General features: G+C 39.2%; 1 protein-coding gene across 1 annotated transcript; it reads right to left on the reverse strand.

Moving 5' to 3' along the window:
- Positions 1-2,606: 2,606 nt before the first annotated feature.
- Positions 2,607-16,650, reverse strand: LOC115829363 (homeobox protein CHOX-CAD). Its single transcript, XM_075353628.1, is given in 4 exon segments — positions 2,607-2,837; positions 2,992-3,140; positions 15,616-16,056; positions 16,641-16,650. Coding segments are annotated over 4 exon segments (831 nt in total).
- Between the last annotated feature and the right edge of the window lie 1,468 nt (positions 16,651-18,118).

An 18,118-nucleotide genomic window follows, 5' to 3' on the forward strand; every position in this document is an offset into this window, starting at 1 on the left:
CATGGACAGACACCTAATGCAACTGGCCAAGGGAACCCACAGGGTATAGACATAGACACCTAATACAACTGACTGAGAGAACCCAAGGGGTATATACATAGGAGTCATTCTCTAATTTGGAGTACATTTCACATCAGCAAAAAAGTACAAAAACAATAGAACAATCAGTGGTTCAGTGTAACATATCCACTAGCTGCAAAGCTAAACATTAACAATTGTGTTGTTTTTTTTAAGGGAAAGGATGTGTATTACTACTATGTATTATTATTATTATTATTATGTATTATTTATTACTACTATAATTTATTTATTACTATTTAAAACAACTGGATTTTTAAAAAATGTACTGATGAGGGAGAAAGGAAAAGTGTGCCCATATGAATAATGTGTTGTGCAGTATGCAGACTAATAATGATAATGATTTGATAATGATGACTGATGTAGACTATAGAGTAACTCAGTTGACAGGTAACACAGTTGACAATTTCCCTATTTAGACCCATAATTTCAGTGGTAGGCCTTGCATGGCTGACCACATGTGTAATGGTAGCCAGCGTGTAGAGTGCTGTGCAGTGATTGCACCTCACTCCCCCAACATCTTAAGAGGCATGCTAGTGAGCAATGCATAAACCCATGGGTTTTAGCCTCTTTGCTAACCTGTCCGCCTCCCACCCCAAGGGTAGCCAATTCGAGGCCAGTGCGGGACTGTGCTTGTGGCAAAACAATGCAGAGGTAACATATGTCATTTTCTTGAAGAGGTTAATGTCAAATTTGAACATATAATTGAATTAAAATCATTAAAAAATTTGTAAACCATAACAATGTACATAACACAGTTGACGGTCAATTAATATACTCATTGACAATGCACCATTATAGAAAAGTATTGAAAAAAAATTAGAGGACAGTCACCACAGTGTGTTCAACATGTCCACCACAGAGGAAAATGACATCATGTGATGTTGGTCTCATGGTATTGGGACAAACCATTTCTGAGTTGCAGGATGGAGTTCTGTTAGTAACACAGTTGACAGAGCTTTTGCAGACTTTAATAAATTAAGATATTTAAATTATTTAAATGGGAAAATCAATGTAAAAAATATTATTTTTCTTTAGTATTTAGACTTTTGAAATAAATAACAAACAGTTGTGGTTGACTTTAATGGTTTTTATTCATTATTTTGAAACCAACACACCCTCAACTGAAAAATGGACCCAGCAAAAACTGTCAGTTTAGGAACATCATGACAAATGTCAAGCTAAATGAAGCATAGGATGCACATAATGTTTGTGTGATATTATAACATGTTTCCATTAACAGGTAAAATATGATAGTTTTGAAGAAAATAGTTGGAATAAATATAATTATCATCAGTGGACATGGAACATACTCCAAATTATAGAATGACTCAAAGACAGCTAGTAAAGTAAATGAACAAGGAGCAGATGTACATGTACATGGCTGTTGAGTTGATAAAGTAGAGTACTGATTGGTCAGAACACAAACAAAGGCATGACACAAGGAGGGCATTTATTTAATGATGTGCCACTATGTAAAAACATATGCTGAATGAACAAAAACAGAATTATTGTAAAGGATTTGTGGATATCATAAGATAGAATGTATCTTAGGGCAGCCCAGGCCTAATGAAGACCTGTTGGCTGAAACACTGACTGATCTGGATGATCAAATACTCACTGATCAAACACTGACTGATCAAACACTGACTGATCTGGACGACCAAACAATGACTGATCAAACACTGAATAATCAAACACTGACTGATCAAACAATGACTGATCTGGATGATCAAACACTGTCTGATCAAACACTGACAGATCAAACACTGAATAATCAAACAATGACTGATCTGGATGATCAAACACTGTCTGATCAAACACTGACAGATCAAACACTGAATAATCAAACACTGACTGATCTGGACGATCAAACAATGACTGATCAAACACTAACTAATCAAACACTGACTGATCTGGATGATCAAATACTCACTGATCAAACACTGGGTGATCTGGATGATCAAATACTAACTGATCAAACACTGACTGATCTGGACGATCAAACAATGACTGATCAAACACTGAATAGTCAAACACTGACTGATCAAACAATGACTGATCAAACACTGAATCATCAAATAATGACTGATCTGGATGATCAAACACTGTCTGATCAAACACTGACAGATCAAACACTGACTGATCTGGACGACCAAACAATGACTGATCAAACACTGACTGATCAAAGTAAAATACATGGGTTAATTCATATGACTTTCTTTAATATCGCCAGTGGAAATGATTTTGAAAGTATGAACTTAGTTCCAAGCTAAGGAAGTCAAGCTTTTGATCCAGACACTTAACATGTATCTACTAATGTGTCGTGAATATCATGAAGTGGAACTGACAATTGAAACAAATACAGATAAAGTTAGTTAGTCCAAAATCGTAATATTACTTTTATTTTGTAATTTCGTTTCATTAAAAGGTTTTAACTCCTCTCAAAAGCAAAAAAGGTAAGAGTGCAGCAATGTTTCTCTTTTTGTCTTGGCAAGTTCTGAAAGTGTTTAGGTCTCTGTGGTATGTCAGTTAGAGTTACAAGACTGTAAGTCTTCTTTCCAGTACTCCTCTTTAATAGTCATTGTCAGAGATGGCATCAGAAGGCCAGCACTGCTATCAGAAACCATTGCTATATTTCTCTGGATAATGGATGGAGGCTGGGGAAAGGTGGTTGTGGATGCAGGCTGTGGCTGCTGCATTTTCTTCCTTTTCACCTTCTTCTCTTTGGCACGCCGATTCTGGAACCAGATCTTCACCTGCAAAATGACTTAGAAATCAGTCGTGGTTAAATGACACAAAAGAAGACTCAGTAACAGTGCGACAATGGTTAATGCAACAGTGGTTGTTGTCATGATACAAAACTTTCACTCCAAACTGCAACATATCTATGACCAAGCACCAGCCACTGACCTGTCGCTCTGATAGACTCAGTGCAGTTGCCAGCTCTGCTTTTCTCCTGATGTTGATGTATTGGCTGTAGTGGAACTCCTTCTCCAGCTCCAGACGCTGGTACTCTGTGTACACTACTCTGTATTTGTCTTTTGTTCTTGTCTTTCCTCCTATACCACCAGCAGGAAAGCAGAGTGGTTCAAGATAAAAAGAGTTCATGAACAATTCTAAACTCTCACTTTGGTGACTGATTTTAGGCAATGTGGTAATGATACATTTTCTACTTGATTATAAATCCATTTGCTGAGAGCACTGACATGAAACAAAAACCACTGAAACACTTGAATTTTGGAAAAGACCTGTGAAGTTCTTGGCCATTGTTGCTTTTTCACAATAGTGTGTGCCAGCCCCTAGTTATTTGAGCGAAACAAGTAAATAAATTCAATATTAAAGTAAATAATATTTATTTGATCCCAGCAGTAACTTTGATTGAAGGTCCTCACAAATCGCGGCGGTCACTCAATTCTGTAGATTCTCCCTCTTCGACATCAGGAGGATCCGTCCCTTCTTCACGCAACAAGCAACCCAGCTCTTGGTACAGGCACTTGTCATCTCCTGCCTCGACTACTGCAACAGCTTACTGGCTGGCTTACAGACCTGCGCCATCAGGCCGTTTCAGCTTGTTCAGAATGCTGCTGCACGCCCAGTATTCAACCTCCCAAAGCACTCTCATGTCACTCCGCTTCTTACTCCACTGGCTTCAGTAAGCAGCCCACATCCAGTTCAAGACACTGGTGCTGGCTTACCAGGCCACAAGAGGCTCCACCCCATCCTACCCTCAGCCTCTGATAACTCCCTACATCCCAGCCAGAGCTCTCCGCTCTACCACCTCTGGTCAGCTGGTGGTCCCCTCACTTCGGCAACCTGCAGCCGTTCTTCTCGACCACGCCTCCTTCTCTGCCATAGCTCCACGGTGGTGGAATGACCTTCTGGCCTTCCCCACCCAGTCAGGACTGTGTAATCTCTTGCCATCTTCCGCAGGAAACTGAAAACCCACCATTTCAGAACCCACCTGTCCCCCACTGCCTAACCTCCCTTTCTATGTCACAAAAAAAAATCATTCTAACCATGTCCCTGTGTCGCAGGTCTTGTTTTTTATCATTTACTGTCACAGAATTCCAGGAGCGTGATACTGACGGTAATTAATCTACAGCCTTATTGTGATCTTTGCTTATGGGGTGATGTGATCTGATTGATGCACTTATTGTAAGTCGCTTTGGTTAAAAGCATCTGCTAAATGCCAAATTGTAAATTGTAAATATCATGACTTTCAAGAGCATGGCCATTCATATCCTTGCTGTGCTTAATTTGTGTGACTGGGAGAAATGGCCCCATAAAACACACTGTTTTCATGACGCATAAGGAAGACAAAGAGCTAAGTAGTCAACAGTTTTCTCATCATGACTAGATTGGCATCTATTACTATTAAAAGCATATCACATCATTAGGAAACATTCCTTTATGGACAATGTTCATTTAAAGTTTTTTTCTCTTGCTCCTTTCATTCAGTCACAAATATTGTATCAGCCAACACACTTTGTTAAATGGTAAAATTCATTCATACTGTTCACCAGCTCAAGATTTTAAAATAACATTTTATGCATTTCCTCAGGAACATCACATACAAAAGCAGATCGTTATTTTCTTCAGACTTAGAGGTACAGCACTTTGCAATATTCAGTTTCATGTTTTGGAGCTATTACTGATATTGATCAAAGAACTTCTGCAGAAACATGCCGGCCACCAGTTTAACACCAATAATTTCATTTTTTGAATTATGTTTACTCTAAAAATAAGATACGGTGATGGACTAAATGATGCGAATGTATACAATTCAGTTGGGGGTTTTTTGCAAGATTATTACATGTGGGATAAGAGAGAGGGTTAAAAGTCCCATCTGTGCAGTCGGGAACCAATGAGTAACAAGGGCAGAAAGTGTCATCGTAAATGCATTTAAATGTCTCACTTCCTGTTTGGGGCATTCACTGCTAATATTCACTGCAGAAGTAATGTGATCAAAGAAACCCTGTGTGCATGCAGTGTAGCATGTATCCAGATGAACACTCAGATTCAGTTCCACAGCTGATGGTGATAGGGTGGTTCAGATAAGTGGCAGGCTGCAGGTGGCAATAGAGAATGGGTCAAAAAATTACCTACACAGTTACTGATCAATGTATAACATGTCTGTACACTGTAAAAAACAACAACTTACAATTTTTTCTGCCAACAAAGGTACAGAAGTAAACTGAACTAAAATGGCCAGAAAGACACAGGAAACTTATTATATAAAATTACTTCAACAAACTTTGTCATTACACCGTGCAAACTTGTGGAATTCAGTTGACACAACTTCAGTGTCTAAGTACTTGTGTCAGACAAAGAATCCCGAAGTTCACGGGAGAAATCTTCATGTTGGCGCATGCGCGTTTTAAATAACTACAGGGTTTCTCAATGCATACCTGCCTTTTCCCGGGTTTCTCCCATATTTCAAAGCCATCTCCCGGCACCCTCCCGTTTTGTTGTTTCTCCCAGTAAACTCTTGTAATGTGCATGGCGCTCAAACTGTATTATGAGTAATTGTCATACACGTATTCATACATTTTGTGTGTTTGTTTAATGTTACCCAAGTTGCCAGATCATGTATGAAACACAATCTACACACACAATCCACACTACATACAGTTTCAACCCATCTGTCACCGTAAACTGACAACCCACAGCCCGATTCAAGGGACGTCTGCGCAGGTGCCCTCTGCGCAGACGGGCAGGCTTCTGCTACCATTAGGGAGCAGTAAGTTATAACATGCTATCACGTCCTTTCCATTAGCTCATGCTATTCCCCTAACTCAACTACCACAGTATTACAAATGCAGGGGCGGCTTGTTCCTTTGGGCGATTGGGCGACACACCGCCAAAGGGGGACAGAGGGCATTTTCTATTACATTCTACCACAGTGTTACGCTAGCTGTGACCGTTCTAGACAGTTTGTCCAGCCTCTGAATATCATAGTCCAATCAGTGTCACGTTGTTTTTCGTGGAGTACCGCCCCTTTTGGGCGATTTCAGGGCGATAGGGATCATCGGGGCAGCCAGCAAACTTGTCATATTCAAAGTCAACATGGCTAATTCTAGCCCAATTTAGAGCAACTCGATTGTGTCATTAAGAGAAATACCGTTTATGTTTTTGTTTATGTGTGTAGAGCACGTGAGCAGTGTTGCTAATTCACAGATGTCGGAAAGCATTTCGCATGCTCAGTAAAAAAACGAACTCTTTTAATTGTGGTCTTGTGTTAAATCGGTGATTAAGTTAGGGATAACGGTTGACGAGCTGTCCCGACGTGAAAATACTGGACGAGACGTAGGCAAACTTAGCATAGAGTCGCAATGTGGAGAACTGGCATTTCACATGCGTAGTACCAACAAGCTCAGAATGGCCTTTTAAGAGGAGCAGACATCGTATTTTGTCACCTCTGTAAATTGTGGTGTTGTGTGAATTTGGTGATTGAACAGGACGAAGGTTGACGAACTGTCCAGATATGGAAATATTGGACGCGGTGCACAGAAACCCGCTTCAAGTTGTGGAGTTCGCTCAGCCAGTGCCTTTCACTATGCATTTAAAACTATTCGTTTAGGCCTGCATGTGTACAAATATCTGGTATTTATCATCAGTGCTATTCCCTACTTATAATTTTTGCACTGGCTCCTCTCTTTTCTTCAGAATCTGATCTTGAGAGTAACAAAAAATGTGTAGGAATGTGAAAGTTTATGTTGGTTCTTGTTACATTGCCTAATCTCTTTGTTTATACACTGTTGCACCTGTGATGATATATCACAATAGACAGTTCATGTTGTGTAATATTTCAAATAGTTTAAACTATTTCTTTGTCAAGCTGATAAACAAATTGACATGTACATGTCATGTGGCTACAGTGAGAGAACTTCATTCAACTGCTAGATTCCCAATTTTTAAGTTTTTGTTTTAGTTGTGCAGTTCTCACAAATTTAGTGATCTCTTGCATGCTTGCACTCCTTCAGAATACAAATGCTGAGGAGGACTATACCAAAGGATACAGATGCTGAGGACTATACCAAAGGCATAAAAACTGGGATCCTCACAGTGCTTAAGGATGATGTTTCTGCTGTCAAATCTCTGCCAACCATTATCAACACAGCTATCATATTGGAAGAGACTGTGGTTCTCCAGGATATTGAAGACCTCCCATCTGCATTTGCATACTTGGTCGGCCTCCTGTATGCTATCAATATGGAATATCCAAAGAACCTCAAATACACATTTGAGGCAATACAGAAGAACTTCATGGATCTTGGTGCTGGCAGCTGTTCTGCAAGAGCTCAGTCTGTTAGGAGTAAACTCCATATACATTTGCCAAAAACTCTGCAAGAAACACACTGTGACAGAGCCGTCTTAGGCAAGGAGGCAGCAGGAGTCAAGATTGTGGTTTGTGGCTGAACACCCAGTGAATTTATTTTTGTGCCAATGATAAACAGGAGAGAAACAAAAAGAAAAAAAAACAAAATAATAACGTATTTACACCATTCTTGCCGGAAAACAAACAAGACATAAATTCTGCAAGACTTTTCAATAACTCTTTCTCTCCCTAAAAACACTCCTACCAACCTTGTAGATTATCTTGAGTTTGATTTTAAGTTGATGTCTCAAGGACTTCTGTTTTACATCTTGTCTTATGTATTTGTTTTACAATGAAGATATCTGTAAAGTGCTCAAATGTCTTTGAAAATTGGATCATTTCAATTCTGTTTGGGAATGTGTGTGCACAAGGTGCATTCTAATAAAGCTCTTATTGGATTTATTCAGTTTCTTCGGTTAGTTTTTTGCACTTTTCATTTCTAGTTATGTCAACTATAGTGCCCCTTACTTACATTATTGAGTCCTGAGATTAATTTGAAGAACAAGTTTTAAGTTTTTTTTATTTACTGGTCTAACTTGATCATTTGAGTTTTTACACTCTTATTGAGATTACTCAGAAAAGGGCTTGTAATAGGTTGTCTTACTTTTTTAAATTAAACCAACAGATTATTTTTTACAGTGTACAGTTACATCGTCACTGGTCAATACAATAAGGAGACATGGCTCCCATCCTGTTTTGCATGTTCTCCATAGATATTCAAAGCCCTGTGTTGGCCAGTTTGATGTACAGATTTCCTTTTCACAGATTTGAGGTTGACCTACTGAACAAAAAGGCACAACTGTTGTTCTTGTAGGACATCTATTTTAGGAGAAGATTTTTAAACATTTTCAACTTTTAGAAAAAGCAGAGGGAGATGGTGTCATCAAAGACATGTTTTGTTGGTGCGAGTGCTCTCTTTTCAAAAAGAGAGACAGAGGGAAAAGAAGTAAAAAGAATTTTTAAAAAATACAAAAAACGATGAGATTATGGCCAGGTTTTTTGTTTGTTTGTTTTTTTTTAAATGCTTACAAATGAAGATGTACTAAAGGCTGCTTTCTTGGGTGTTATGCAACAGATGACCTTTAGCATTCTTTCTGTACAGTTACTCGAAATCTTATGCTGAAGAATCTTTAATTTCATGTGACAATGTAGTGAAATTATATGACCTAGATGTCAGTTTGTTACTTTTAAATTTGAAAACGCTGATGGTGATGATGTGTCTGTAAAATGTAAAAGTGATTAGTATTGTTTGGTTTTGGTTTGTTTGTTTTTTTACAAAGAATTATTTGCACTTGATTGTGTATATTTTGATGAAGATGTGCAGTGAAAAAATGGCACGTGTGGCATCTTCTTTGCATGGCTACGTCGTAAAGAAGATGCCTCGATAGTTTCTCTAATTCTCTTTGAACACGTAACAACCACTAAAACAGAAATGATGACCCAGAAGAGAGAATAGTTGGAAAGCATTGGGTGACCAAAGTTCATTGTGACTAAAGTTCTCTCGTTTTAGACTATGACTTTGTAAGTTTGAATTTGTGAAATTTGTATTCCTGTTCATAATGTGTGTTTAAACCAAGCACTTTCTGCTTTGACAGCTGTTCCTTACAAATACTAATGTGCATGGTTGTCCAAATGCCTGAGCTTATTTGGGAATTGTAATTTTTCTGGGCTGTCATCGTGGTGAAAAGCCTGTTTTGGAGAAATAGCCTATATACCAGTATAAGGTAATATCAGACCGATCTTGAGCTGTAATACTTAAGATCGGTCTTGGTCTCGAGACCACTTTATGAAGGTCTCAGTATCGACTGCATTTTCATTTGGTCTTGTCTCGGTCTCAGACATAGAGGCCACCCTGCCAGGAATCCAATCCATGACCTTCTTGCTGTGAGGCGACAGCACTACCCACTGCGCCACCGTGCCGCCCTGTAGACATTTCATTTCATCTTAAATATCATTAATGCCCTTGTATTGATGAAAAACTCATAAATACAGTTTTAAATCTTCTTCGAAATTTGTGAAATCGCGTAACGTGAAAAAACACTTTTTGGGGTCAGTTGTAAAAGTCAGGCCTAGTGACCAACCAAAGGGTGTAGATATTTCCTTTCATCTTATATGTCAATAACACCCCAGTACTGATGAAATAAACATAAAAAATACAGTTGTGAAACTTCTCAGAAATTTGTGAAAACAGATTATATGTCAAAAAAGTGCTTTTTGGGGTCAATTTCAAAGGTCAGACCTAGTCCTAGTGACCAACCAAAGGATGTAGACATTTCATTTCATCTTACATGTATAAAACACTCTAGCAATAATAAAATAAATACATAAATACGGTTGTGAAAGTTGGCAGAAAATTGTGAAATCAGAAAACGTGAAAAAAGTGCTGAACAAAAAATTGTATTGTGTTAGCTGGATGGTAAAACATGGAAAAGGAGTGTTGAATAAAGATGGTTAAGTTGATTTCAGCTCTTAGTGTTTGTTTGTATTTGGGTGTTTTTATGGGAATGTGGATCTCTCAGATCAATTTGAGAAGTGTCTATGGTTTGCATCAGTGGCGGATGGTGCTAAAAACTTTTGAGGGGGCATAGTTGTTGTTTTTTTTTTGGGGGGGGGGGGGGCAAACAAACTTAAGCACTTCATAGCTCAGCAAAAAAAAAGGCCTCAACAATGTTGTAATGTTGCCTCAACACTGGCCAGCAGCACTGCTTAAACATAAGTTTTGCTCTCCTTTCCTTCTGATCTGCAAATTTCTCAATGACTCTGGTTAGAGTCAGTCATCTCAGTCACCAGACTCTTTTCAATTGACGGCATGGCCAATGCTCTCCTGGGTCATGGTGTTTGAGAAAAGTTTTAATTCTTTTCAAGCTCTCACTCTCACTATGTCCACGCGAGGCCAACTCAAAGTTTCAACAGAATTTTACACAGTCTGTTATTATCAACAGTATCATTTTAACATGAACCAAGCAATCTGCCAAGAATAGTACCACGAACAGGTGAGCTTTTTTTAGATTAACCGTAACATTTCCTTTGTACACACGCAGGCGTAAATGAATAGTTTTAAATGCATAGTGAGAGGCACTGGCTGAGCAAACTCCACAACTTGAAGCGGGTTTGCACCATGTCCAGTACTCCCATATCTGGACAGTTCGTCAACCTTCATCCCTGTCAATCACCAAATTCACACAACACCACAATTTACAGAGGTGACAAAATACGATGTCTGCTCCTCTTAAAAGGCCATTCTGAGCTTGTTGGTACTACGCATGTGAAATGCCAGTTCTCCACATTGCGACTCTATGCTAAGTTTGCCTACGTCTCGTCCAGTATTTTCATGTCGGGACAGCTCGTCAACCGTTATCCCTAACTTAATCACCGATTTAACACAAGACCACAATTAAAAGAGTTCGTTTTTTTACTAAGCATGCGAAATGCTTTCCGACATCTGTGAATTAGCAACACTGCTCACGTGCTCTACACACATAAACAAAAACATAAACGGTATTTCTCTTAATGACACGATCGAGTTGCTCTAAATTGGGCTAGAATTAGCCATGTTGACTTTGAATATGACAAGTTTGCTGGCTGCCCCGGTGATCCCTATCGCCCTGAAATCGCCCAAAAGGGGCGGTACTCCACGAAAAACAACGTGACACTGATTGGACTATGATATTCAGAGGTTGGACAAACTGTCTAGAACAGTCACAGCTAGCGTAACACTGTGGTAGAATGTAATAGAAAAATGCCCTCTCTGTCCCCCTTTGGCGGTGTGTCGCCCAATCGCCCAAAGGAACAAGCCGCCCCTGGTTTGCATGTTCCACTTTTTATCATAAACGTGTCATGCAGTGTGGGATTAGCACTGGTCTGGTTCTGGTCTTGACTCGGTCTTGACCCCTCAAAGTTTTGGTCTTGTCTTGGTCTCAATACCCTCTGGTCTTGGTCATGACTTGGTCTCGGTTTAGGTGGTCATGAGTACAACACTGATATATACAATATATAATGTGAATGTGATAAATCTGAAACGCATGATAAACATATATAACATGACATAACATTTCCAGTTTAGAGCAGCAGTATGGTAATTTGAAAGAACATGGCAGCCAGAACCATTTCACTTTGAGAATAATAGTTTATTTTAGGTTAGAACAGGTAGGATGTTCATAGTTATAGTAAGGCTGAAGTGTGTGTTAGCTTGTGTCATGCAGTATTACTTTGCTGGACTGTTGCAGAGGTGCTGCTCGCCATTTGAGATCTGGGTTTTGACTGGCTTTACTACACTCTGCGGTGGAGCATGAAAGTTTCTGTCCTCCCAATCCTATTTTGTGGCCCTGAGCAGTTGAAGTTTGGATAATGTGTTGTAGTGTAAATAACAGGTGTAGAACTCCTGAGGATGAGCATGTTGGTTTAAGTGTAACAGACTTAACTTGTACAGCTCACAACGAACTTTGAAGTGATTACAGTGATTAATATTTATAATGGTAGTAGTGTGAGACAGCATAGAGTGTTGCTTTTCAAAACTGTACTGGCTCAAATGTTTGGTGAGCACTGTTTGGTACCGGTCTAACAATGTAACAAAACTGTGGCGTAAAAAGCAGTGGTGACGCTGACCTGCTGTGGGACTATAAGTTACATGGTTACTATGTATTCAGACAGTCTAATCTGCACTGCCACATCCCTAAAGTGTGCACCACAGTATGATGTGATTACGGGCCATAAGCCGAGGTGTGTCACAACATAGCCCGCGCAGTGTAGGGAGTGAGATTCATTAATTAGTTCACTCTGAACATTTATTACTGTGCATCACCAGATGCTCCAGCCAGATGTTTTTCTCCCTTTAAATGAAGCTTCACTCCCTAACTATTCCTTTTCTTACGCTGCTAGGGCAACAAAGAAAGGACAGGGTGTAGCACTAATCTATATACTACTTTTTCTCCTAACACCCTTAGCTTACCTAATGTTGCCTTCTTTGAGTTGCTCTCCATGAAGCAATCCTGCACCATCTCAACTCTCCTCATAGTAACACTCACCTCTTTCACTGATCAGCAGGGGTCTTTGAACAACTTGATGTACAGTATAAATTCTACCCTCTGTAATGCAGTACATATGGTAGCACGGTTAATTATTCAGAAAATCGGCATAAACACTCAACAGCTTGGTTTAATAGTGATACCCGCATGCTGAAGCAGGTGTGTAGGAGATTAGGATGAAACTGGTGCACCACTTAACTAGATGTCTTCTGCCTCGCTTTGCACAATAGCCTGCTAAATTATAAATACGCCCTCTCCTTCGCCAAATCTGTTTACTACTCAAAAATCATTAACCTTAACAAAAATAACTCCAGATTCCTTTTTGGCACCATATGTAAACTAACCCAGAATCACTCCCCTCAGTCTAGCTCTTTTACAGCAAACAATTTTGTTGAATTTTTCACGAAAAAAATAGACTTAATTGGTGGTGATATTCATGTTAGACGATCAAATCAGCAAGTTTGACCACATTACACCTGTCCTGGCTTCCCTTCATTGGCTCCCAATTCATGCCAGGGCAGATTTAAAGGTCCTCTTATTGACATGTAAAATTCTACATGTAAAATTCTACACCACATAATTACACTCCCATCTTTAGATCGGCCACCTGACTTTGTCTCCATGCCCTGCTGTTCCATGCCCTGCTGTTCCATGCCCTGCTTGCCCTGCATGGCTCTGCTCCTCCTGCACATTCCACAGCCAGTAGCTTTGCCACGTTAATGCATTTATGCACTATATACTTTTTCCCTGTTACACCTGGGGTTTTTTTTGGGGGGGGGTTTCCTTGCCTGCCATGAGGATTAAGTCAGGGAGTGCCGTCCTGTTTTGTTTGTTGTAAACCAAACTTGAACTTGCGCACACAAAAATGCTCTCACTAATCACTAATTTTGCATGGCTTCCATGAACTAATCACAAAACTGTGCCCAAGACCAAATCTCACACACCTGATATGAAAATAATTACACAGGTTCCACTAGTCTGAACGTTATTAGCAGTGTGACAACCAATCCCTTGTGACAACTATCACCCAATCTATTCTGCATAAACTACGGTCTTAAAGACCACGAAAGGTTAGCGCTTCATTACGCTTTCTATGAGACCGAATGGGAGCAGTACCATTAGATTTTACACTGATGTGGTCACTCACCAACAGAAACTAGAATTCACCAGTAGCTCGACTGTGTTTGAGCCACGAGTTACGTTGGACATTATGTGGTTTATCACGACAACGTTGTCACTTGCTGTGGGAAAGTAGTAACGTGCAGTGTGTTCTTTTCCTGTTCCTGTAAGAGTTGTGTGTGAAAATGAACGAGCTCTCCACTCATATAAAAATTTAAACGTGTGTAGAGTCGCTTCTCTCTCCTCGTCCACAACACTATGCAGACGACCATTTGATGGAATGAAACGGATCTTTTTTATCGATTTTACTGAAAGACAAAACTTTATCTTTCTGACAAAGTTTCGTTTTGAAATTCACTGTCCATATGGCCACCATGACAAATGGTATGGTAAATCAATATCGATATAAGTGCACTTCAGAGGAGGGAAATTATTTCTCGATGGAAAACAAAGTTCAGTATTTATCGAAAAACAGTTTGAAGTAAACCTACGCATGAACACTGGAGTTAAAACATTTTTCTTGTCTTAAGCATAGTTAATAATACTCATATTTCGCGCGCTTTTGCTGCACTGTGAGGTAGATGTAGCAAGAGTCAAACAAGAATAAAAAGACATTTCAGTCCAACAAAACATAATAGCGACGTCAGATTTCAGTTGTATATTCCTTCCCACAGCACATTTTTCACCGCAACGGCTATCCGCGCAGAAACTGAACAGTGACGCATACCGACATATGTGTGAACATGTGTAAATACCTGCGAAATTATCACTAAACATCCTACCACACTTACCAATAACTCGTTTGAAAAAAAAAAGAAAAGGAAAAAAAACACTTATCCATCAAGATCAAGTGAACAGAACACTTGTCAAAAGTACCAGCAGGCGGAAAGATGCAACATACTGGCTCAAGTAATAATGGCGATGGGGTTCGACATTGATTTGGTACAGCTGTGTTTCCAAACTCTCAGCTGAACAACTTATGAGCAATGTCTGCATTCATGCACATTACCACTAACGTTTTGTTTACTTAGCACACGCTCTTATCCGCGGTAACTAATGTGTGTCCTCATTTAGACTACAGGTACTTTTTGCCATTCAAAGCAGTCTTTACTATTAATCTACATTCTTCTTTGGATGCTGTAGCATCACTTTGCAACGATTAATCAGAGATTAATTCGATTTAAAGATAAACTGACGATCTTCAAAAGTCTGGACATGACAAAAATGAAAAAATATTATTGAAATTAATTTAACATTTCTGAACCGATCAAAACTGCAGTTCGTAATTATTTTGCAGAAACCTGTGCAACGGCAGTTAGCCCACTGCTCATAAAATGGGATATTAAAAAGACAATACTCAATGCAAACACTCTGAGATGACCTCGTCACTGCATAAGGATGGTCAGATTTTTTTTCTCTTTGTGAAAGACAGAGAATTCGTCTGTGCAACCTCCAGACAATCGTTAAATAACATGCAGTGCTCAACTGCCGTTTAAGTCAGCCCTAAAGAGACCATGGCCACTTGCATCAAGCAGTCTATCTGCAGAAGTAAATTCGCTGTCTTGCCTTGGCTCTCCACTTGTGACACTGATAAAATGTGAAAATTGCAAATGTCTGTGTAATTTTGTGATAGGCTTGCAGGAATATGTTACTGCATATAATTGAAAATCAAAGAAAAGTTTGAAATGTGTAGTTGTCCGACACACTGTAAAAACGGTTCAACCACCCACTGATTCAGTATAATCAAGCTGAATTATTCTTTATTCAAATGCAGCTGTGCCCACGGACCTTTAAGTTGGCAATTACGTCTCTTGCTAAATTCATGATTAAAATTAGAAGATAAGATATCTTAAAAGATATCAAAACAGTAAACAAATCCCCAGTGTTATTGGATAGAGTGTTTTTACATGATTTAGCACTGCATTTCACTCTAATGTAATCCGATAATCAAATTCGCCTGCAATGGTGCATGACAAATAGAGACAGAGGTGCTTTCTAAAAAGTTTTCCCTACCTGTGGCTGATTGTGTCGAACTTCGACGCATTAAGCCGTAGGGTCTTCTGCTCTGGGTGTTCGGTGAAAGTTCCCAGACAGTGGTGTTGATCGACGTTTGACGAAAACTGTGTGCTTGCGCTGAAGTGAACTCGATAGGAACGCAGCCAGTCTGTCGGGGATTGTAAGTGGACGTGACGGTTTCGGGGCAAAAAGATGTCCATTCCTCTCCATGAGGTGGGTAACGAGGGTTCCACGCTGCTGTTTGACTGTGGTGTTGATCACTATTAATTCCTGGGACTTGATGATATCCACTGAAATCCGAATATTGTTGAGGCACGGTTGCAAAATTTTGGTAGCTCAGGTTTAAGTGTGGGTGTGTCATGGAGCTGGAGAACATGATTGTGTCTTTCTCTAAAACATAGGCCTAACTGACGTAGGCTACATCTTTCTGTGACAGAACTGCAATGCCAAATGTTAACGCGGGGCGTCAGGCCAGTTTAATTTGCTCCAGGTTTTCCTTTAACGAACACCCCCTATATTTGACTTGATGTATAAAGGTTGACGGATACAGTTTGCTAAGCTTGCTGCTTGCCAATTATTTCAACGGTGACGTCAGTCTTATAATCCTTGCATTGTTGTCGGTGTTGCATTTCAAAGAGTTACAGTCGATTATACTGTCCATGAAATGAATCATAAATAGCCAAAAAGGCAAAAAAATAAAATAAAATCAGATACTGCATGTCCGTTTTCAGAATGAAGAATTGGCCACGTTGTCGAATATTGTCTGCTTAAATACCATCCATGGGAGAAAACATCAGATCTGTAGTCTAATCACACTGTTTATTCTTGTGTATCAAGAATAGTAGTAGTGTCGATGATGCTCATCATCATCATCACGTTTAAATGGTTTAAATACTGTCAGCTGAGAGGGTAACGACTGAATAATTCTAAATGACTGACAAGACTGATATCGCTGTAATGTAAGTTTATTAATTTAATAGTTTTCGTCACTAAAAACGTGGTGTTCAGACATTACTACATACGATGCGACATCGTTACATCGTCAGAAGAGACAACTTCCATGTAATCTGAGAAAAACGTTGTTATTCGTTGTTATTCGATCGCTATAGTGAGAGGAACAATCGCTGAGAACACATACCTCATTAATGGCCTGAACATTACATATTCTATGGAAGACAGACCAAGTCAAGTTATGCATTGCTGTCTCTCAGACAGAGCAATATCGGTCCTTCCGAATAATCTCGAGAGTGGATATGATGAAATCTGCCATATCAGCCTTAAAATCTCCTCAGTGACGTGATGAGAAGAATGTAACAATTTAAGTAAATGAAATAAATATGAAATGAATTAACTTTAGGTTGCAAGTATTTTAATATCCACACATGGGTTATTTCACTGGTTACTGTGGGGAATTGATCTGAAAAAGAAAAATTAACAGTTGTTTTTCTGCCTTGTAACAAATTTGAGTGATGATGTTCTGGAGTTTATTAATTCGCCAGCATTTTAGCGTCACCTAATAGCTTTAATTAATACGGTCAGTGTGTATTACATCATATTTTAATTGACATAGTTGATCGGGAAACAGGAATAATAGATAGTTTTCACTTGTTTGCAACAAAGTCGCGAGCTTTATGCACGCAATGAGTTCTACAACACCTGACTTTAACGGTGTGTGGCTTGGTGAGACTTTGCTTCTAAGTATTTGCTTAAATGTGATGTTAATTTCGTTATTTCATGTTGGTGTGTTACTCGATCACATTACTTTCATGTACGATTGTTTGGACGTGTGTAGTTACTAAGTTTAATTTAGCTTGCTGAACGGATCGTTTCATACAGTGTCTATCAAACCGTTGCTATGGAAATGTACTGTAACCACAATTAGCCATTTATCCACATTATCTGTTACTTTAAAGTTATTTTGTCATCTCTTGTTTGAATAATTTCAACTTTTTGTGAAAAGATTTACACTGAGCGTGTATCAAAGCAGTCGACGTCGTAGAAGCTGTGTGCGTGTGAATAAAAAAAGAGAAGTGTGTAGTCTAATGTAACAGTATACAGTAGCCTATACTTACTTTTTTAATCGTAAATGTATTCGAGCAAGAGTGAAAAGTGTTGTGCATTAAAACTACTCTTATAAGTACAATTTATTGGAAAAGGTTACTTAAGTAGGCCTACATGTAACGAAGTAAACGTAACGCGTTACTACCCACCTCTGTACATATAAGCCTGTTTATCCGTTTGTATACTATGTTGTATATGTGACGCACTAAATGTATGGTCATATTTTGGTGTTCATTATTTTGACGCATGTGGGGGGGTTCTTAATTCTGGCAGCTAAATGCACCAGACAGAAACGGAAAGCCTAAAGCCAGTGGCGTTACCAGGATATCATAGTGTATGCTACATTGCAATTTCGCGACTTCTAATTTGATGCAGTCAAAACTGTCTAAAACGCAGACACTGGAGCTGAAGAGAGCCTTACGAAAGCTCTTGCAAACCA

Source organism: Chanos chanos, chromosome 16 (assembly GCF_902362185.1).
Source record: "Chanos chanos chromosome 16, fChaCha1.1, whole genome shotgun sequence".
In the NCBI taxonomy this organism is placed as follows: domain Eukaryota; kingdom Metazoa; phylum Chordata; class Actinopteri; order Gonorynchiformes; family Chanidae; genus Chanos; species Chanos chanos.